The 22,981-nt window shown below is 52.5% G+C and overlaps 1 protein-coding gene across 12 annotated transcripts in view; it reads right to left on the reverse strand.

The window, feature by feature from the left end:
• EHMT1 (euchromatic histone lysine methyltransferase 1) overlaps positions 1–22,981 on the reverse strand; it is a 151,736-nt gene that overhangs the window by 64,979 nt on the left and 63,776 nt on the right. For 10 of the 12 annotated variants that reach the window (XR_008618973.1, XR_008618972.1, XM_024126083.3 and 7 more), the window contains exons 2-3: positions 11,113–11,179; positions 6,599–7,155 (exon numbers count right to left, since the gene is read on the reverse strand). Coding sequence is in view for 10 of the 12 variants with exons in the window: in XM_024126083.3 (XP_023981851.1) it covers positions 6,599–7,155; positions 11,113–11,179 (624 nt within the window). In the remaining 2 variants the exon portion in view is untranslated. The remainder of the gene's footprint in view (positions 1–6,598; positions 7,156–11,112; positions 11,180–22,981) is intronic. The other 2 variants (XM_024126084.3, XM_055089357.1) reach the window with 1 other exon arrangement.

The following is a 22,981-nucleotide window of genomic DNA, read 5'->3' on the forward strand; positions in this document are numbered from 1 at the left end:
TACAGGGGGCAGGGAAACTGGACAGCCACCTGCAAAAGGATGGAGGTGGACCTTCACCTTATACCACTGACAGATTAACTCAGAACAGATCAAAGACCTAAAATTGTGAAACTCTTAGAAGAAAACAGGGGGGAAGCTTCATGACATTGGATTTGGCAATGGATCCTTGGATATTACAACAAAAGCACAGGCAACAAAAGAAAAAAGATAAATTAGACTTTATTAAAATTAAAAATTTCTTATAGGGACTTCCCTGGTGGTGCAGTGGTTAAGAATCCACCTGCCAATGCAGGGGACACAGGTTCAAGCCTGGGTCTGGGAAGATCCCACATGCCGCAGAGCAACTAAGCCCACGCACCACAACTACTGAGCCTACGTTCCGGAGCCCGCGAACCACAACCACTGAAGCCCGCGCGCCTAGAGCCCGTGCTCCACAACAAGAGAAGCCACCGCAGTGAGAAACCCGCGCACTGCAACAGAGTAGCCCCCGCTCGCTGCAACTAGAGAAAGCCCGTGCGCAACGATGAAGACTCAACGCAGCCAAAAATAAATAAAATAAAACATTTCTTATAAATCAAAACCACAATGAGATATCACCTCACGCCTGTAAGAATGGCTATCGTCAAAAAGACCACAAATAACAAATGTTGGAGAGGGTGTGGAGAAAATTGAACCCTAAGTGCACTGCTGGTGGGAATGCAAACTGGTGCAGCCACTATGGAGGTTCCTCAAAAAGTTAAAAATAGAACTACTATATGATCCACTCCTGGGTATTTATCCAAAGAATACAAAAACAACAGTTCAAAAAGATAAATGTACCCCTATGTTCACTGTAGCACTATTTATGATAGCCAAGATGTGGAAGCAACCTAAATGCCCATCAACAGACAAATGGATAAAGAAGATGTGGTGTATTTATACACACACACAATGGAATATTACTCAGCCATAAAAAAGAACGAAACCTTGCTGTCTGTGACAATACAGATGGATCCAGAGGTACTACACTAAATGAAATAAGTCAGAGAAAAAGACGAACGAATACCATGATTTCACTTCTATGTGGAATCTAAAAAGCAAAACAAATGAACAAACAAAACAGAAACACTCATAAATACAGAGACTAAACAGTGGGTAGAGAGGTGGGGGAGGACACACAATACAGGTAAAGGGGATTAAAAAGTACAAACCACCAGTTATATAATAAGTAAGTCATGGGGATGTAACACACAGCATGAAGAATACAGTCAACAATATTGTAATAACTTTGAATGGTGACAGATGGTAACTAGACTATTCCTGGTGATCCTTTTGTAATATATAAAGATATTAAATCACTATGCTGTATACCTGAAACTAATATATTGTAAGTCAATTATACGTCCATTAAAATTTTTTTTAATTTCTATGCATCAAAGGACAAAATCAATAGAATGAAATGGCAACCTACAGAATGGGAGAAAATATCTGCAAATCATATATCCGATAAAGAAATCATACATAGAATATATAAAGAACTTTACAGCTCAACAACAAAAAAGAAGCCCAATTTAAAAATGGGTAAAGCATCTGAATAGATATTTCTCCAAAGAAGACATACAAATGGCCAAAAAGCACATGAAAAGATGCTTAACATCACTGATCATCAGGAAAATGCAACGCAAAACCGCAATGAGACTACCTCACACTCCTGGGATGGCTACTATCAAACAAACAGAAAACAAGTGTTGGTGAAGGTATGGAGACACTGGGGCCTCTGTGCACTGCTGGGGGGAAGGTAAAATGGCGCAGATGCTGTGGACAACAGTGGTGGAGCTTCCTCAAAAAGTAAACAGGGGCGTCCCTGGTGGCGCAGTGGTTGAGAGTCTGCCTGCCGATGCAGGGGACACGGGTTCGTGCCCCAGTCCGGGAAGATCCCACATGTCGCGGAGCGGCTGGGCCCGTGAGCCGTGGCCGCTGAGCCTGCGCATCTGGAGCCTGTGCTCCGCAAGGGGAGAGGCCACAACAGTGAGAGGCCCGCGTACCGCAAAAAAAAAAAAAAAGTAAACAGAATTATCCTATGATCCTGCAATTCCACTTCTGGGTACGCACTCTGAAGAATCAAAAGCAGGGACTCGAAGAGCTCTTTGTACAACTGTGTTCACAGCAGCATCATTCACGACAGACAAGGGGTGGAGACAACCCAAGTACCCACTAATGGATGATGGATAAACCAAATGTACATGTGTGTATATGTACACGCATGCAATGGAATATTATCCGGCCTTAAAAAGGAAGGAAGTTTTGACACAGGCTACATTGTCTCGAGGACATTGTACTGAGTGAAACAGGCCAGAAACGAAAGGACAAATCCTCATACGAGGGACTAAGCGTAGTCAATCCGAGACAGAAAGTAGACGTCGGGGCCCGGGGTTGGGGGTGGGGAAGGGGAGTGAGTGTTTAATGGGGACAGAGCGTCAGTCTGGGGAGACAAGAAAGTCCTGGGGAGAATGGTGGTGACGGCCGCACAACAATGTGAATGTGCTTAATGCCCCTGAGCTGGATACTCAAAAATGGTTAGAATGGTAAATTCTATGTTATGCGTATTTTAATACAGTGTCCGCATCTCCGGGAGTCGACATCGGGGAGATGCCAACAGGCCTGCCAGGGGCGGCCCTGGACTCGGCTTCTCCCAGAGGGACCCACGCTCAGCCCTCTGGCTCCTCTGCCAGGCTCCCTGCCTGTGCCCCGCACGCAGCTCCTCCTCACACAGAGCAGGCCGAGGCCTCCTCCGTGGCCTCCACCGCTAACATGCCCTGGCACAGACAGCCCTGGTAAAGGTAACCTGTTAGCTGCGTCAATTCTCCAGTCCTTCTCAAATATGCGGGCTTTGTCTCAAGGAAGTCACTGCTTTGACACGATTGATCCCTCACTCCTCCCACGAACAACCTCACAGACCACGCAGCTACCACCTCCACCAGCGCTTGCAAGACAGACGTGACACAGGAGTTTAAAGGATACATGGATGAAGGCAGAAGCTAAATCTGAGAAGGAAACAGCCACGTGAGGCTCGTTCTCACTCGGGCACAAAATCCATTCTTTGATTCAAGGTATTATTTTTGAAAATCTAAAAAACAAAATTAAGAACTGCTGAACTTGAGTGAAGGCCCTAAACTCTGTTAGGGCCCTATCATCTGACACAGCAAACCCACCGAGGCGGAGCAGCTGGCGTCTGACCCCCCGGCGGGGCACCGCAGAGCCCCAGCCGGTCCCCCACGTGGAGAGAGGACCTGCGCCAACACCCAGCTGCCACGCGCTGGGTCACAGCATGTGACCGCAACGCCCGAGGGCAACCGCGTCTGGCCCCCGCTGGCCTCCCCACCCCAGCGCTTGCTCTGCTCAGCGGCTCTCCCCTCCTTGCCCCGGCCACTGTCGGCCCAACCGGGGCGAGTCCTCACACCCGATGCCCCCCGTTCCGGGTGCAGCAAACACCCACCTGCACCCCAGCTGCACGAGGACCTGCCCCACCCGGACCGAGAGTACCCAGCCGGCCCGCATCTTCTCTCCATCTTCTCTCCAGAACCCAGGGACAACTGGGGGGCCGTGTGAAAGGAGCCAGGGAGAGCGCGGGGACACAGCCACCCAAGGAGAAGCCGGAGGTCCCTGTGTGGTACCTCCAGGAATGAGCACAATTCAGTTAGGGAGACGGGTCTACATTGGAGTGCCAATGCGGGATACAAGGGTCTCCTTCCAGAAGTTCTCACTTCCTTTGCGTGAACAGTGGCTGAGTCTAACCCTGTGTCGGTGCCTTCTGATGGCACAGACACTGGGTCCAAGAGGCAAACTGGCTCTGCCCTGCCTGGGGATGCGAGGCCACCAGGCTGTGAAAACCCCTGCATTTTTAAACTCTTAAAGGACAATGGATTTCTTGCCATAAGCATGTAACGCTCTTTCTATCATTGGGATGACTGTTTTCAAAATGCAATTTTCAATAAAACATGCTTTCCTAAGAAAACCAAACAAGACTAAACTGGGTCTGGGGAGAAGAGAAGCCAGAGGGCAGGAGAGGCCGGGTCTGGACCTGGGCGGGGAGCCAGGAGGGCACCCAATCTCCACATCTCCAATCCCCTCCTCCGGCAGGGGTCCCAGGAGCAGATGAGGTTTCCAGGGTGTGGAGCAGATGGGCTTGGTCTTCAGGAAATCAGGTTCCAAAGCCTCAAAATCCTTCCCTTTTTTTCACTACAAGTGACCAGCCTGAGAGTGCTCAGTAATTTCCAACAAAATATGTGTTGCAATTGACTGCATGCTACTACTAATTACAATAACTCCATCCAGAACAAAGCTAACCCTCGGATAAAGCTTACGGTCAGAGATATTTCTTGAAATTAAATTTCAGATTGCTTTTTTTTTTTTTTACTCCCTAGAGGGATATAAAAAAATGTCTGAGAATAAAAATACATTAGAATAAAATTCTAGAAGTGGGGATGGCATAAGAGTATAATTTCGAGGAGATAAATAAATAATGTTGTCTGACATGCATTTTAAAATCGATAATGCTAGGCAAAAAAATGGTAGGTAAATAAATAAATAAACTTCACCCTAAGCCTCAAATCTAATACAAAAATTAATTCATATATTTAAAGTTCACATAAAACTAAAAAACTATGAAAATTAGAGAAAATCTTCAGGATCTAGGGCTGGGTGAAGAGTTCTTAGGCATGGCGCCAAAAGCACAGTCTTAAAAGAAAAAAACTGTGTAAGCTGGACTGCATCAAAATGAAGAACTTCTGCTTTAAGAAAAGCCACAGGGTCTTCAGTAGCGAAAGGATGAAGACCAGCTACAGACTGAGTGAAAACATCTGCAAACCAACACCTGACAACGGTCCATATCCAAAACTCTAAAAGCTCCCCAAATATTTAATTGTAAAGTGGGCAAAAGATATGAAAGACATTTCACCAAAAAGGACATACAGATGGCAAACAAGCACATGAAAAGTTGTTCAACGCCATCAGTCATTAGGGAGGTTCAAACTGAAACCACGACGAGGAATCACAGCTACGACAGAGAAGAGGCAACACCAAACACCCCTCTCGAGGATGCAAGGACATAAAACGTAGCGTCTGTGCAGTGCAGTGTGGCAGTTACTTATAAAACTAAATATCCAATTACCACATAACCTTGCAATTGGCCTCCTGGATATTTTACCCAGAGAAACGAAAACTTTCATCCAAACAAAAATGTGTACATGAATGTCCAGAGTAGCTTTAATGGAACACCCCAAAACTGAAAACCCCCGAATGTCCCTTGATGGGCGAGCGGTTACACACGCAAAACTTGTCAACACGCAAAGGAGGGCCCTGCAGACATAACCTGGGTGGGGTCAGGGGTGTGGAGTGAGGGAAGAAAGCCCCCGAACTCTGCCATCCTGCGTTTCAATACACCTGAAACAACACACCTCCAGAGATCGGGGACAGGGTCAGGGACGGCTGGGGTGACCACAGAGGGAGGCTCGCAGAGCTGGGTGGGCACATAAACCCACACCGTGGTACCCTGGGAGAAACCGGCTGGAGGGGACATGGGCTCTCTCTCTACTATCTGTGCAGCTTCCTGTGAATAATTATTGAAAAGTTTAAGTTTCGGCACGTACATAAAAATACTACGAAAGGCAGAAGTCAGGCCAGGGTTAGTCGGGCCGGGGGCGTCAGGGGCCCCACGCTGCGTGGGCAGTGGGCCGCGGCCCAGCTTCCAGCACCACCACCCCCCACTCCGCCCGGCTCCACAGTCACAGCAGGCAGGCGACAGCCAGGCAACAGAGAAGCACAGAAACAAAGATGAGCACACTCCTGGCAGAAAGTCATTTCAGGGGAAAAACCACCCGAACAAGAGGTGCCACGGCCAGGCAGAACCCCCACATGAGGAGACAGGAGTTGTAACCAAGACCATGCAAGGGTTATAACTGTCTTTTGAAGGATAAGACAAAGATGTAACTAAGAAAGCAGGTATTCTTAAAAAACTAATCCGAGACGCTGGATGTGAAAAATATAACTGTCAAACTGAAAACATCAACATGTGGAATGACCAGCAAGACCGATGAGGGAGCTGGAGAAGAGGGGAGCTCCAGGGAGGGAAGCCGTGCAGAACCTTCTAGAGCTGGAGAAACACAAAGGTCAGGCCGCGGGGCCCCTGGGGAAGGGTCCGACCCGCACCAGCAGCGCCAGCACAAGCAATGCCAGGCGTCTGACTGCACACCAGGACTTCGTGCAGGAAGCGGGGAGCAAACCAAGCCCTGTGTCTGTAGCGCATCACTCCCGGGCCCCAGCCGCCCTCCCGCCTACTCACTCCCCAGAGAGACAGGCGGGTGCCGAGTCTCCCAAGCCAGTAACTCCCCAAAGCAGACGAGCAGCTCCCGGTGAGCCCAGGCACCTATGAGGAGAAGCCCAGAGAGCAGGCTGACGGGTCACCCTCGGAAACCCTACAAGGCCCGCAGGCAACCATGGCTGACGACCCCACCACTTCCCGGCCTCTCCCCCGACGCACAGAAGTCCACTTGCCATCCGCACACGAAACAAAAGAGGAGACAGACAGGAGAGTGGCCCCACCCCGACAGGGACGTGTTACCAGGCCCGGGATGGACTTCGGCATGGTCTTCCGAGCCCTGTGGACCTTGACGTCAGCGCCCGGGGCCGGGGCCTTCTTGTCCTCTGTGTCCTTGCTGCCTTCCCCGGGCTTGGCTGGCATGGCGGCCGGCGGCTGGGGAAAAGCGCCAGGAGTCCTCCCTTTGCCAGCCCCGCCAGGGAGGGTCTTCGCGGCGTGACCGGGCAGGGAGGAGGCCAGGGCGCCAGCCACCCGCAGCGGTGGCTCAGACAGGGGGGCCTTGCCGAGGAAGTAGCCGTTGCTCCCGACAACAGGAGTCTGAGTGAAGCCGTCGGCTCGGATGTGGTTCTGCTTCCCCACCTCAGCGTCTCTGTCCAAAATCCCATTTTCCGCTATCCGGGCCACCGGACCGGCTCCTTCCTGCGGGCTGACTCTCGTGCTTTCCTGAGTGTGCTTCACAGCGGCCGGGTGGCCGTTGGCATCGCTCTTGTCGCAGGACCCGTTGGTTTCCCCATCTGCAGCCACGTGGGCCTCCCCTCCCTGCTGCTCTGCCGAGCCTTCATCAGCAGCCATAGGTGACCCTGCGGACAGAGGAGAAGAGTCAGTGGCTGCCCCGCTTTCGACCCCAACAAGAGAGCCCCCACTGCCCTGCTTACACAAAACTGTCTGAGGAAAAACCACTTTATTTCATAGACAAACATTTGAGTTCAGACGGATTAAATACAAAGTATGTCGCAGACACTGTCTCGACAGTGAGTCAGTTAAGGCGGGAATGACCCCATCCCCGGAAGGGCGGTCTGCGCCCCGCCCCTAGCGAGGTGTGGGTGGGGCATGGTCCTTGAAACAAACACCCCGCTCCTCCAGTGAATTCTTAAGACTTCAAACACATTATGCAGGATTTACATATCCTCCAGGAACAAATTCACCACTGGAAAACAAAACTGGGTAGAATTCAGAGACAGGAAACAAGGCCTCGGGAGCAGCTTCCCAAAAACAGACCTAAAGAAAACAGGGCGAGTTTTCAGTCTGTCAACCAGAAGCCTCGTTACAAACCCCTGGTCTCTGAAGCGTGTCTCCTCCACAACTTGATAAACAAGAAACACACTTCCCACCAGCAGATCGACACACGTGGAGCCTCACTACAGACCCCAGCAGAAAGCTCACGATTACAGCGCTGGGTGCAGAGGGGCTGTGCTCATGTCCAAGACACCACCACCCACCACCCCTGTACCCCTGTTTACAGCACATCACCTGCCATGACTCCATCACAACTGTACTGGCCCCTGGAAGGAGAGGTCCACGTTCACTACTGTACCCTGAGCACAGAAACACGAGTGCAGTAAGTACTGTCTGAATGAATAAACAGCTATTAATTTTTTTTAAACCCTTGGCAAAAGTGAATAGGTGAAAACCTACTCAACTTGGAGAAGGCCGCATGCCAATCTGCAACAAAGATACACTTATTCAGAAATGTTGCATGAATTCCACGTACGATCAGAAACAACATCAGGACGCCCATTAACACCACAAAAGTTCACACAAGAGTGGGGTCCCAGATGACCCCACGGGAGAGAGAAACGAGGAGCAAGGCCTGGCGACAAGGGTTGGGCTCTCCTGCACACCTGGTCCGTCAGCAAGTCATACACGAGTGCAGCAAGGCTGCCAAACCTGAAATCAAGTACAAAAACCAAAGGCATTTTTCTACGCCGGCCTTAACTTTTGAGAAAACGTAAGAAAAAAAGACAGTATTCACAAAAAAGCAGGAAAACTATAAAGGATATAAAACTTTAACCAAGAGCATGCAAAGCCTCTGCAGAGAAAGAAAATTTTAATAGAAGTATCTCACAACCTTGAATGTGATGGCAAAAATACAAAGATGCAAGTCGCCTCAAATTGACTCTCTAAGTTCAATGATACCCTAATCAAAATTCCAATCAGTGTATTGAGGAACTCCATAACCTTATTCTAAAATGTGCAGGGAAAATAAATTTTCACAAACAGCAAAGTAAATCGTGAAAAAGCGCAGTGAAGGAAGGGGAAATGGGCCTCTCCCAACACAAAGGAGGACGGGGATGTGGACAGTCACGGGGCGTCGAGCACAGCCGCCCGGGGGCCAGACGCTGACAGCTGCTCAGAAAGGCAAGCTCTTAGGACAAATGCATCTCAACTTGCAAAAGAATAAAGTTGGACCCTTACCTCACACCATATACAAAAATTAACTGAAAACGTTTCCAAGATCTAACTATAAGAAGAAAACACAGGCATAAATCTTTATGATCTTCTATGAAGCAATGGTTTCTTAGATGCTATAACAAAACCACAAGCAACCAAAGAAAAACAGGTAAGTTGGACTTTATTTTGTGCTTCAAAGGGTATCATCAAGAAAGTGAAAAGACAACCCATAGATTGGAAGAGAGTATTTGCAAATCACACATCTGATAAGGAACTTGTACCTAAAATATATTTTTAAAAACCTCTGACAATGCATTAATAAAAATCAATAACCAATTTTAAAAACGGGCAAAGAATCTGAATTGACATTTCTCCAAAGAAAATACACAAATGGCTAATAAGCACACGAAAAAAATGCTCAGCATCGCCAGCCAGCAAGGAAATACACATCAAAACCACGACGAGATACCACTTTGCACCCTCTAGGACAGCTGTAACCAAAAAGAAGGTGCCAACGAATGTTGTCGGGAGCCGCCCTCGCTGCTGGTGGCAATGGACGTGGTGCAGCTGCTGCAGGAATCAGTCTGGAGGTTCTGCGAAAGGAGGGCCCAGGCCTGGGCTCAGGGGCCGTGTGCAGAGGAGACTGGCACCTGGCATCACTCATCCACAACTTCTTTTAGAAAAGGGCCCAGGAGGGCAGACAGGGTGGGAGCCCAAGGAAGGGAACATTTCAAGAACAGGGAGGAGAACAGCGCCAGAAGGAAAACGCTGAGGTAGGTCTTCAGAGGTCCCACCACTGCGAGCGAAGGGACAGGCAGGACAGTGTGCGGGGCAGCTCCGGGAGGCAAGCGCCCCAGGGCCAGCTGGGGTGCAGCAGAGAGGGGCCGGTGGGCCGGATGAGGCACCCTGAGGTACAGGGTGAGGGCAGAAAGCAGGGCAGGGCCACGGCCTTCCGTCCAAGCTGGGCCGTCTGGAGAAGATGCCCCAGGGAGAGAGGGGGTGAGGCTGGAAACAGCCCTGGGAAGCCAGGCAGGCAGCTGCCCAACCCCCATCCCATCCAGCTCCCTGAGCCCCAACAGCTCTACTAGAAACTGAAGCATTTTCGTCACACGCTAAGTGACTCACAGGTAAGACGGTCCTGCCCTGTGGCCTGGGCTGCTGGGTCCCTTCTCTCAAGCAAGGCTTCCCTGCCATCAGCCCCAAGCTGGGGGCCCATACTCTGCCTTCACCCACCGTCACCCTCGGGTGTGCACGGGGCAGTCACAAAAGCAGAGGACCCCGTGGATGTAAAAAGGTGTCAGAGCAGCATGTGGGCCCACCAGGGAGGGGCAGGGCCGCGGCAGTTCCCGTCATGGGGGCCGCACCACAGCTCGGGGAGGACACAAAAAGCGGCTGCCAGCCTAGGGCACAAGGTGGTCCCTGCCACCAGGCCACTAGAGGCCTCGTCCTGGGAGGCTCAGGGTCGCCCGCACCGAGCTCACAGGTCTACACGGAACGCTGGGGCACAGGCCTCCGGCCCCCTGCAGTGCCTGGAAAGGCGGGGCCCTCGCCTCCCGCTGCTGCATATACAGCAACCTCTCCAGACTGGCCTCCGCCACCCACAGGCCACTGTCTGTGTGTCTTCAGAGGATGCAGGGCTGGATGGGCGCCTGACAGCCCAGGTAAGCTCGCCTGACCTTGGCCCCGAGCCAGCCTCCTCCCCGCCCAGCTGAAAGGCGGGTAGACATCGTCCAGGGACCAGGCTGGGGCGGTGGCGCGGGTGTGCAGCCGGGACCAGGCGGCAATCGCCATCACAAGGGGCAGGAGGGCGGTGCGGGTGGGTTTCCTCCCACGACAGTGTGGAGAGCGCCACACCACCGGCCAGCAGGACGACACTGAGACACGCTTCTCGTCCGCACGGTCCTGCTGTTTGCACAGGAGGCCCCATGCAGACACGGCCAGGCGGACACCAGCATCTGAGGCCCCCAGGCGCCGGCCTCATGGTATCCAGCCAGGACGCTGCTCTCCTAAGGGGCCTGTGGCTGGCACCCCCAGGCAGCTTGGGTGGGACAGTGGGGTTTACCTGTCATGGTCTGTCCCAGAGCCAGCACCTCCCAGCCCGACTCCGGGCCCGTCCCTCCAAAAGCTCCCCTATGTACCAGCCCCTCACCAGCCTCCCTCCACCTCCTGGCACCTCCGCGGCAGCTTCCACGCCCCAAGACCTGGTGCGGCCGCCCTGCTGCTGGCCCCGTGGTGCCCTGAGGACCAGGACACACAGGGCCTCCACCCTCCCAGAGGACCATGAGCCCGGGACCCCACAGGAGGAGGCCGCACGACAGGCCTGGCCGAGGAGGGGTGGCCAGGCAAGGGGCCCCGAGCACCCTTACCTTCACTCGGCAGCTCGGGTCCCAGGCCGCAGTCCTGCTTGGTCTCCCCCTTCGCCGGAACCGCCTGCTAAAGAGAAATAAACGTCAGCCGGGCTCTGCCAGCAGGACTCCTGTCCGTGGGCATCGCATCCAAACCAAAACTAAACCACCAAGGACAGGACGGACAGGGCACCTCAAGCCAGTGGAAAATGCTCTTGACGCCGTCTCTTCGGGAGGAGGACCAGCAGTCAACCACAGTCCCGAGAAACCTCTACTTCAACTGTATTGGGGGGATAATCTTTTAATAATAAGAATGCATGGGGCTTCCCTGGTGGCGCAGTGGTTGAGAGTCCGCCTGCCGATGCAGGGGAGGCGGGTTCGTGCCCCGGTCCGGGAGGATCCCACATGCCGCGAAGCGGCTGGGCCCGCGAGCCGTGGCCGCTGAGCCTGCGCGTCCGGAGCCTGTGCTCCGCAACGGGAGAGGCCACAGCAGTGAGAGGCCCGCGTACCACAAAAAAAAAAAAAAAAAAAAAGAATGCATGGCTTATATAACTAAAATTGCAATTGTTTTCTCTATTATGGGAACGCTACAATTTATTTCAAAGTGCATTCTGCTGCTGACAACAATTCATCTAAGTATTTCAAATGTCCAACAACCTACAGAAAAGTTAGAGAAATGGGTAAATCAAGAAAATTCAATAAAAACCTGAATCACTAAATATTTGAGTCTACCATACAGAGACGTGAATTACACGATGCCTCTTGCAGTGGTTTTAAGACAAACTTCTTGCCTTCGGGAATGTGAGAGTCTGGTTAGAGAATGAACGGAAACACACAACACACCCTTAAGTGGGATCTCTGCAGGCACCCCGTCCACAGGGGGAGCGGCTGACGCAGACCCTCTAGGCATCTCGCTTAGACATCCAGAGTCTAGGGGCATAGCTCTCATAAGGCTTGCGTAACGTTCTGGAATGTTTGCTTCAAGAGACACCACAACGAACACTCGGAACACTCCTCCTGAGCCTGGCTCCACTGCTAATTTCACTGGGGTCAGGCGGCTCCCTGGAGCAGTGCCCACCCCCACCCGGACCCCCACCCCCACGGCACCCTCCTTCCTTGGCACCTCCGGAAGTCCCCACCCGCTGACTCCGCCACCCCAGGCCTGCGGGCCAAGAAGGGGCACGAGCACGGCCAGCTCCCTCCAGCCACTTCCAGGCTCCACTCTCCTACCTTCCCAGGGCTCCACGTCTGGCCTGACAAGCCAGTGGTTTTCAAAGTGTAAGCTGAGGATCCCTGGGGCCCCTGAGAACTCCTCAGGGGACCTAAGAGGACTTGTTTTTTAAGGCATGTGTGCACGCACACATACAGGGGTAGGGTCTCACTGGCACTAACCGGTCCTGGTCCCAGACCACAGCCAGTGGCGCCTAGCTGGTCACACAGGGTCCCTTGTTCTAGGAGCTGAGGAGCTCAGCCATGTCCGTGGCCACGTGGATGAAGGCCAGACACCGTGCCTGAGCACGTGTCATGTGGCAGGCACCTCGTGTGCCAGGTACCTGCCAGCCCAAGGGGAGGCCTCAGTGGACAGCAGGGTCCAGGCCACAGGGCCAGCTGACAGAGGTTTTCACATCACCAGAGGCCTGTGAACAATAACAGATAAGATGTGACAGAGACCTCTGTGGTCAAAGGCATGTGCGGTCCTTTTCAGAAAAGTCCTCAGAGCCCTGTTCCAGTCGGGGGATAAGAAACAAACACATCAACTTCAGCGAGAGTGTGGGGTGCTGTGACGTTATAAACAGGGGTGCAAGGCACAGCGGTGGGGGCAGCCAGCTGGGGGCTCTTCTCCAACCCCTCCCAATGACCTTGTGCTCATACCATCTATGGGCCTGGATTAAACAGTCCTGGTCTGTTGGCACTGGCCAACTCCCTGCTGCCCCTTCTGCAGTTAGGAAGCTGGAATTTGGTGCCAGGCACTAAGGGAAACTCGTGAGGCCTCAGAGCCTTCCTCCCCAAAGAAGGGGAGTACTTCCTTACGGAGTCAGACCTGACACATCCCTCCTCATCAAGGAGAAACAAGCCTTCATCGTGGATGGCAAAGCCCAGCCTCTGCTCCCGTCGGCACCCCCTCCCACACCCTGATGCCAGCCTCTGGCCCCTGGACCCCGCCACCCCTCAGCAGGCCAAGCTCCACCTCCTCAGACAGCCTCACCTGGACCTTGCCTTGTGGCCCCACTGGTCCCACCACCACCAGGCACACCACCAGCCTGTCTGCCCTGCCAGCGTGAGCACTCAGGGTCCAAAGGGGGGAACCTGTCCTGTCCCCAACCTGTTGGCAGTGCTGGGCGGGAGGAAGGAGCTGAGAAAGCAAGTGGCAGAGAAACACAGGGTCTTCCTAGGGGACTGGGTGTGGCGCAAGCCTGAGGGGCACTCTGGAACAGCCCAGACGCACAGTCCACACGTGTTGCAGCCACCCTGCTCCTTGTGGGCACTGCCAGTGCCACATCTGGAAGCCCAAAGGCCCAGAGACTGAGGCTGTGGGTGAGCTTGGCCCACAACCAGGGCAAGAAAGACAGAAATCTCCTGAACCCAGATGCTCTGTGAACATCTGAACCCCACTGAACCTATATGTACCTAGCAAGAGGGAACATGGTTTTCATTGCCTTTTCCAAAGGGCCAGCAACCTACAAAATCGACATCAACCAGGAAAGGATTACAGGTGGAACACGTTGCCCAAACCACTAACAAAACCAGAACCAAACAGAACTGCTGGCAGACACTTGAAACCCCTGCCAGCTCTCCCGCAGGCAGGGGCTGTGACAATCCCGACAGTAAAAGGTGGATGGGTGACCTCAGTCTCTGCTTTGCAAGAAGAGCCTCAACTAACCCCAGAGTGAGCTTGGGATATGGGGACACAACAGGAGGAGGAAAACCTCCAGAGAAGACAGCAGAAGCTCTGAGCAGTGCGAGGGCCCCTGGGTGGCACCAGCACAGAATCTCGGCTCCCACATGCCACCTCCACGGAGAGACTGAGGCTCCTGGCAGAGAGGACCGACTCCAGGCAGGGCGGGGGCACAAGAGGAGCTTAGAACCTCGGGTTGTGCCTGAGAACGAAGCACTCAAACTGGCAGGGCGCATCCAAGAACCAGGACAGACCCAAGGGATGCCCACTCCGGAGTTTGCGACACTTGGAGCATCAAAATGAATAATGAGAGGAACAGGAATGGTAAACCAATGAATAAACACCAGCATTAAATAAATGAATGGATAACAAAGAAATCCAACAGAGAAAGCTCCTTATCCTAGATGCCAACAACTGAAGGCAGAGAGAGGGCTGGGAGCTGAAGCCACCATTACAACTCGTGGAGGAAGTTTCGTAAGAAACGGGATCTTACAGAATCTCAAAGTATCTCGCCGCAACACTGTCCTCAAGTACAAAGGGAAGAGCAGTGACCTTCCGTGGAGAAACCTGTAGCCTCACCCATGGGATGGTCACGGACAAAGCGGCAGGTCTCCTGATGGGACGCACCCTAACCCTAACCCTTCCTGCCCCCAGGGTCTCCAGAAAGCAACGCGATGTGCCCTTGGAAAAGGAAGACTGAGGGGCTGGAGTTCCCTCAACTCCCCGTCCAGAGCGGGAAAGCGCTGTGAAGGGACTACTGTGACAACTGCACGCACAGCGACCGGGCACCGTGCTCACGTGTGATTACCGTGACACCTGTATGCACTGCAGACCAGACGGCTGTGTCACCATCGGGTATCTTGATGGTTATTCAGAGAAATGTCCTTGTTTGTAGTAAATAAGAGCCTGGACTTACCTCTGTGCGGGTCAGAGGAGACGATGCATGTGGTGTGCGTGTGTGTGCACACATGTGCACATGTGAAGGACATAACAAGTGGAGTCTGGGTGAAGGATAGATGGGAGCCACTGTACTAATCTTGCAACTTTTCTGTATGTTTGAAATTATTTCAAATTAAAGTGTTTTAAAAAGGAAAAGTTAGGAAAGTCTTCAGACTGGAAGCACGCTGTGCGGCCACGGGGCAGACAGGGTAGAACTGAAATGACGACAGGGCGTCTTGCAGGGAACAGAGAGGCAGCAGCAAGGACTTCCCAGAGGGGAACTGGTCCACGGCAGAGGCGCAGAAGCACAGGCTTGGAACCTGAGGACCCGGGCCCTATCTGGCTCCTCTGTCCCCTTGCACTTTGCCGAGGTCATCTGGCTTCTGCAGCTGCAAGGCAGGGACCACTTGTTCCAGGAGCTGTTGTGAGGACGACGGACCTGGTGCCTGACACGGAGCCAGCAGACCCACAGCCCGGGATGCGTGAGGACACAGAACACGCGTGCACTGGGGCCTCCACAAACTGCTGCGCCTGCACCCCGTGTTACCGGGGGCCCAGGACTGCGGGGAAACACAAGGGTTCCGGCAGTGGCTGGGGGACACAGGTCCGGAGAGAGCAGGAGAAGCAAGACATAAAGACAACTAGTGGCGGGGTGGGGGGAACCCCCAAAGGAGCGGCAGGCTCAGGAGCCAGACGGCACAGCTGCTTCCGCCTTCAATCAACCATCAACATTTAAAAAGTAGGGGAGTTTACAAAAAATCTGGGTTTCCAGAATCTGAAACAGTGAGGAGCTGTGGTGACACTGGCGGGGTGCCTGGACAGGCTCCCGGGGGGTTCCCCACAGAGTTGGCCTCTTGACACCCGGGACCAGCACCAAGTCAGATTCCACTTACTCCTGCATGTAGGTACTGACCCTTAGGGTCTAGACCGGGGAAAACGCCCTCCTGCCCAGGCCTGCTTCACCCATCTGAACTCATCCGCCTGCCCCCTGAGCTCACTGGCAGCACCTGACTCGAGGCGTCACCTCCCAGGACCTGTCCTGGCCACATCTCTCAGTAATGATGCCATGGCCTGTACCCCCCGTGTCGGGCAGTGGGGCCAGGAAGTCTGACCCCAGGCCCCTGGTTTCCCTCCGTCCATCCAGGGCCAGGCAGGGCTGTGCCTCGCCTTCACCCTCAGCCCCACGTGGCCGGGCCTCACTGCCTCTCCCAGTGCATCACAGCTGCATCCCAACTGCCAAGCGCCTACACCCTTCAACCCCCTCAAACAGGAGTTCTCTGGGGTCCCCAAGACCCTTCCAGAGATCAAGACTGTTTTCATCACACCAGCAGGATCCCACTCACCCGTTTCGCAATCCTGACATCTGCACAGACGGTGCAAGGGCAATGCTGTCGGCACCTTAGCAGGAATCAAGAGGGTGCCACCAAACGACGCGCTTAGTGACTGAATTCATCCTCACTCTGGGGCCACCGCCCCACAGCAAGGACACCGGGCCCGCCGACAACACCTCTGGGCCCCGGGCCCTGACTGGTGACAACGGGTGTCCGGAGACAAGCCGGGCAGGCACAGCCCCCAGGACCCCGTGAACACAGTGGCAAACCAGCTGCCTCCTGTCACAGCACCAGCCACACGTCCACCCACAAAATTACGGTTCATGACCTTTCCCCAAAAAAAGTCTGTTTTAAGAATATTATGTAACACACTTTCAAATAATGCCAGACTGGGCTGCTATTTTGCTCTGTGTCTACCCGAGTGCACTCAGGAACCCACTGACGTGCTCACAACACGCCAGGCCCTGGGTGAGCGTGAGACCCGGAAACAGAGCACCGCCATCTCTGCCTCACTTCTGTCTCCTACTTAAAACCCAAGCAGCTCCTCGCTCGTTTCTCTGAGTGACTGCTGCTGGTGGCACAGGGTGGAAGAGGAGGGCCAGGGGGAGGGGGTGGCATGGGGGAGGAGGGAGGGCAGAGGACAGGCAGGGGTGGGCAAGGAGGGGCACACCCGAGCGGCTGACACCTGTAGGGCAAGGGACAGTGTGCTGGAGTCTGGGATGCTATGAAGTCTCCAAACGATGGACATATTAGCTTATCAGATGAATATGAAGTATCAAAGAAAAGAAATACTCTCTGGGTCTGAAACTTCTGTACAAGCCTCTACCTGACAAAACCTGCCCTAGGGCTCTGCTCTAACACTTGCTGTGCCTTATTTAAGACACGGGCCCCGCCAATGGCCAATTTCTCTTGCATAAAAAGGAAGAGCAGCACATATTCATAAAGCTCACAATAAGAAATGTTACTACTTACCTCAACCCTGTCTAGCCTAGCAGGTTATTCTTTCTCCCTGATCGAAGCAAAACAAAACAATGGGTTAAAACAAAGTTTTGAGGTAATTATTCGACTTCAAATCAAGACCTTTCCATTTACGACCATCTACCTAGTTGTATGGGAGTGAAACACGTTAATGTGCGTGAACAACCGGCCAGCAATTCAAGTTCTTAATTAAGTCAACATGGCCGCAGAGACACAGAACCCAAAGGCCAGTCTCTCACGCATACACAGACAACACAATCAACACCGGTGAAGGTCCACCAGTGGCTAACGCGTTTCCCAAAAGCCTGGTCTCTTTCCTGGAAGAACTTCCAATAAAATCATCTAAACTCTCCCCCAGGCCACGTCACGGATCAAGGTCACTGGTCAAGGCGGAGGCCTCTCCAACCTGGCTTCTCTGAAGGCACAGCCCCTGCCCCAGTGCTGGCAGCTCACCCTGGCGGCCCTGCCCATAGCCCAGAGATCCATGGCCCCCGTGGCCTGAGACCCCAACACCCCACCCTCAGGAAGACAGGAGATGAAGGAGTGCCCCCCCCCAGATGACCTGCCCCACTTTCCATCCCTCCTTCAGCACGGGCCGAACCTGCTCACCCTGCTCAAGTACCACGACCACCGCCCAAATCACGAGAGCTTCAACCACAAGGCTGGGCCCCATCTCCACCCCAAGACCCATGTGTCCCAAGAAGGAAGGACCTGCACATCCTTCACCTCCTCCTTGGAAGACAGACACCCCAGAGTCAGACCCCACCCGCAAAAGCACCGGGAACCCGGACCTGCGACCTCATCCATAAGCATCAAGCCTTCCGTTTTTCAGATGCCACAAACTTGGGCACGACTAAGAATCCACAGCTTGCAGCAGGAACCAGCGGGGGCCAAGTGTGCTCACCAGGTGTACACAAGGCACACACGCCGTGCAACTCTCGTCCACTGCACCACCGAGACACGACAATTCCAGAAAAACAGCTCCTTCCAAGGCTTTTTGTCCTCTTTATCCTCAGCACATCTGCCCGAACTCCAGAACATTTCAGGAGCAGACTTCCTATCACACTCCCAAACCCAGACTGAAAAAGGGAATTCTCTCAGAGCCTGGGATTTGCAGAGATTCTGGGGCTTCTTTCAGTCAAAGAGGCTTTTACATACAAACTTCTAAATGAAAGACATTTACAGGGTGAAAGCAGTGAGGAAAGACTGAAGGGAGGTGTGGGGTCCTGAGGGGTGGGGCTATACCCAAGGACACCCCTCTCTTCACAGAATCAGGAATCTTTACAGCCCTAAACTCCACATTGCATGTGGGTTGTAGTTCCCGGACCAGGGATCTAACCCAAGCCCCCTGCAGTAGAACCAAGGAGTCTTAACCACTGGACTGCCAAGAAGTCAGACTCAACTCTTCGTAACTATGCAAAAACAAAGCGCTCCTGCCTCGAGTGTCCACATTCCTTAAACAGAACAGAAACCATAAGAAAACCCTCAGACTCTGCACCATGTGGCTAAGGTTCTCGAGTCCATCTGTCCACTGGAGAACGGGCCGGTCCCCCTCCAGCCTTGTCCTCCATCAATGCCCTGCAGGCTCAGCCCTGCCAGCTGGTCCTAACCCTCCTCACGTCCTCACATTCGGTGACCTGCCGTTTTTGACAGTAAAACTGGAGCTGGGATCCATGATGCCAGAGTCCCTCCACCAGCCTATCCAGACCCTCATTCGACCACTTCACTGCCTCTGATAAAACCCCAGTTAGACCCAGCTGAAAGGCACCGGTGCGGGGGTACAAAGTCTGCCCAGGAGGTGGCCAGAAGGGCCAGTGAGCGGCAGCGTGTCCCTTGGGGAGTGCGACAGCCACACGCTCACTGCGAGCTGGGTCTGACCACCCCTCCCAGAAGAACAAACTCTACCCTTTGGAGCATCAGTTTTCACATCCTGTCTAAGGAGCTGATGTGGCTGGAGAAAAAAGAAAGAAAACTTTCCAGTCTGTGAAGTTTTTTCCTTAAATGCAAATTGGCAGATTTCGATATACACAAACCCTAAGGGAAAAAACACATCCCATGAAGTGAGGTAGAATCTGACCCCGTGCTGGATGTGTAAGGCCAACACAGGGCAGTGGGTGCAACAAGCTGCGCAAGACATGGACGTCCAGCGACATCTGAAGTTCGGATAAATTGACAAGCCGTGTTTTAGCATAAGTATGTTTATCTGAACTTTAAATGTAACTGGGCACCCTGTATTCTTTTTTTTTTTTTTTTTAATTTTCTTCACCACTTTAATATGCATCAGGCTCTGGTTTTCTTTTCTTTTTTAAAAAAATATTTACTTGGCTGCGTCAGGTCTTAGTTGCAGCGCACGGGCTCTAGAGCAGCGGGCTTAGCTGCCCCGTGGCATGTAGGATCTTAGTTCCCCAACGGGGGATCGAACCCGTGTCCCCTGCATTGGAAGGCAGATTCTTAACCACTGAGCCACCAGGGAAGTCCCGCATCTGGTATTCTTATTTGCTGAACCTGGCAACCCTACACGGAGTCTGTAAGGGTCAGCAAAGGACAGAAGGACCCTAGGTTTCTGTGATTCTGAAATGGCAATGCTTATATTTCAAAAGGCAATATTCTCTGCCCTGTGAAACCATACTCCTAAAAAGAAAAAGAATTATTAATCAAACAATTTCTTCATAAGAGAATAGAACACAGAAGAAAATAAAATGCAGAGGAAAAAAACCAAAGGAATTATGAAGTCCTGCTCTCACACCATCTCTTATGCCTTGGCAAGGGAGGCCTTCCCTAACTTGGCTCCCTTTTACCACTTGGGAGACTGTCTGCCCCATTGGGGTGTTTGCCCTGACCCATCTCTGGGGGAAGAGGTCCCACCTGGACCACAGGGAGGTCGCTTGTTACCCATACCATATGCATTTCAATAAAAACATCTCAAGGTGGTGAAAAAAAAAAAAAAAGTCTCGCTAGGGTCTTCAGGTATCCTTATGTAAAAGAAAGAACGCGCCCACCACCCGTTCTACAAGGGTTAAGTCTGAGCCACTGCAGTGCTGACAGACAGCGCACCCTGAGAGGCTCTCTGTGCTTTGGAAAAACAGGCCCCTTAGAGAGTGGGTATCTCAGAAGAATTTTAATGAACCCAAATTCCTGCATCTTCCCATACACAGAAAAAAAGGGCTAAAATCATTAATGGAAATACCCCTTCCCCGTGACTAGCAGTTATCTTCTACCGAGATGTGTGCCTGGCTGCACACACCCCCTGGCCCAGACCACACGGATCCTGGCCGCTCCCCCACCTCTTCAGAGCAGCCCCTCAGAGCTACTGAGAAGCTGTCTCCCAGGCTACAGTCCTCGGTAAGATCCGGAATAAAACTCAGCTCACGGCTCCTACGTTGCGTATTTTTCCTGTTTCAGTCAACACACCTCAAGTTAACTTCCAATCACACAGCCCTCAGTGTGGTTGTGGCCGCTCAGACACCAGAGTCCCACCACCCCGCAGCTGCCCCGCCAAGAATCCGCCCTGCCTCGCCTTGCTCTGGACCCTGCCTGCTCCCCACATGCGGGACAACAGGGCACCCTTCCGCACGGGGCAGCGGCCAGGACCTGTGCCAGCGACACAGACCCGTCTCAGATCCCACACAGCACATTTGTGCAGCAAAGACCCCCCAACTCCATGAAAGATGAGAAGCAGCTGAAGTACAGTCAGGGAACCAATTCTGGCTGCACGATATTACAGAGAGTATTTCCCAAGAAAAAGTGTACAGTCGTTTGTTTTTTAACAAAAAAGTGTGTGTGGGTGGGGAATACCCAGATGCAAAAACCAGAGAAGTCATATTCTAAAGTTATCTACAGGTGACACTGGAGGGTGGCTGTGTTCATTGTAGTGACGTCACAGGACAGGAGACAGCGACCGCGTCTCTATCACGGGGATGCAGACTTCCATCTGCTAAGTCTCACTCGGATTTTCTTAGTGACTAAAACAAATATCTTGTACCAGTTCTCACAGCAGCATGACTTATTTGGCGTCCCTCCCGCTAAGCGTAGCCACAGAACAAGCACGTAAGAACCACCTGCCGCTCCAACAGCACCATCTGTAGGTGACGTCAAGGTAGCGTGCATCCCCTCCTCAAGGCCCAGGGCCTCCATCGGCCCCCACTGGCCATCACTGGCCGTGAGAAGAATGAGCACCAAGTGCAATCTGCCGTGATGCAGTTAGCCTCAGTTTACAACATTTGCTTCTACATGCTTTTTAAAAAGACAGTTTTTGTTACACACACAGTTGGCCCCCTGTGTCGGGGGTTCCACCCCGGCAGACTCAACCAACTGCAGATCAAGTATATTTGGAAAAAAACTCCAGAAAGTGCCAAAGAGCAAAACTTGAATTTGCCAGTTTGCAAGGCACCGGCAACTATTTACATAACATTTACATTGTACTTAGAACTGTTTACACAGCATTTACATTGTATTCGGTATTATAAGTAATAATCAGAAGGTGATTTAAAGTATACAGAAGATGTGCTTAGATTACATGCAAACAACAGCACTGTCATTTCACATAAGAGACTTGAGCATCCACGATTCTGGTATCTGCAGGGGGTCCTGGAAACAATCCCCGACAGATACCAAGGGACAACCGACAGATAGCAAGGGACAACCGTACAGCATAGATCATTAAGGTTAGGATTCTATGAGGAATCTCCACTAACTCTCCAGGAAAATTACAAGGAATCCTTTGTACTTGACTGTCAGACCCGTGAGCCTCCTCACTGGCACCTGCACCTGCTCACCTGAGAGGCAAGGGGCCTTCCCACCCAGCTGACAGCCTTGGGCAGACCCAGACTCTCACTCCCCGCACAAGAGGGTCCCATGGCTCTGCCTCCCAGGTGCCCACCCATCGATTTCTACCACACTGCTGACTTTTTTCTTTTCTGTTAAATAAACGACAGATGGTGGGAGATGATCATAGAAATTCTGACATTACCCCTTAGAAGATTCCTAAAATTCAAAGGTAAGTAACAGCTAGATATATTTTGGATAATGTGTATTAAAAGGACAAGCCTATAGACAAATTATAGATTTCAATAACTTTCTCAATTTGAATGTTGGAGACGGACTTTCCTGGTGGTCCAGTGGTTACGACTCCATGCTCCCAGTGCGGGGGTCCCGGGTTCAATCCCTGGTCAGGGAACTAGATCCCGCATGCCGCAACGAAGATCCCCTGTGCCGCAACTAGACCCGGCGCAGCCAAATAAATAAATAAATGTTTAAAAAAAAAGAAAAGAAAAAGACGATGTGGTCACGTCCACAAACCAGTAACAACAAAAATGACAACGACCATCACCAGGCAGCTCGGTTTCTACCTCCCTTTGGCCGGGGAGCTAAGAGTAAGACCCCCACCCGCTCAGCGGGGAGGGGTAAGGCCTCTGAGGGGAGGGAGCACAGGGTCCCCGCCTCTCCAGGCTCCCACAGCGGGACCGCTCGAAGACCCAACCACGAGCTACCTCGGAAGTGAGTGTCTTCCCACACACTCTCCCTACACAGAAGTGCTAACCTCAATGATAAGGTTATAGTCACAAAAGTACCAGAAAGTTAAAACTGCCTCCAAATACTTCATCTTCAAAATGGTGTGCTGGGGACCCTGGACCACCCCCAGGGCCAGGCCAATCCTGAGGGCGGGGCAGGAGAGCCAGCTCCAGAAAAACACAAAAGCTGACACAGCGGCTCGCAGACCTTGCACTCGCTGTGGGGCCAGCTCTGC

This window comes from Physeter macrocephalus, chromosome 13, assembly GCF_002837175.3.
Source record: "Physeter macrocephalus isolate SW-GA chromosome 13, ASM283717v5, whole genome shotgun sequence".
Lineage (NCBI taxonomy): Eukaryota > Metazoa > Chordata > Mammalia > Artiodactyla > Physeteridae > Physeter > Physeter macrocephalus.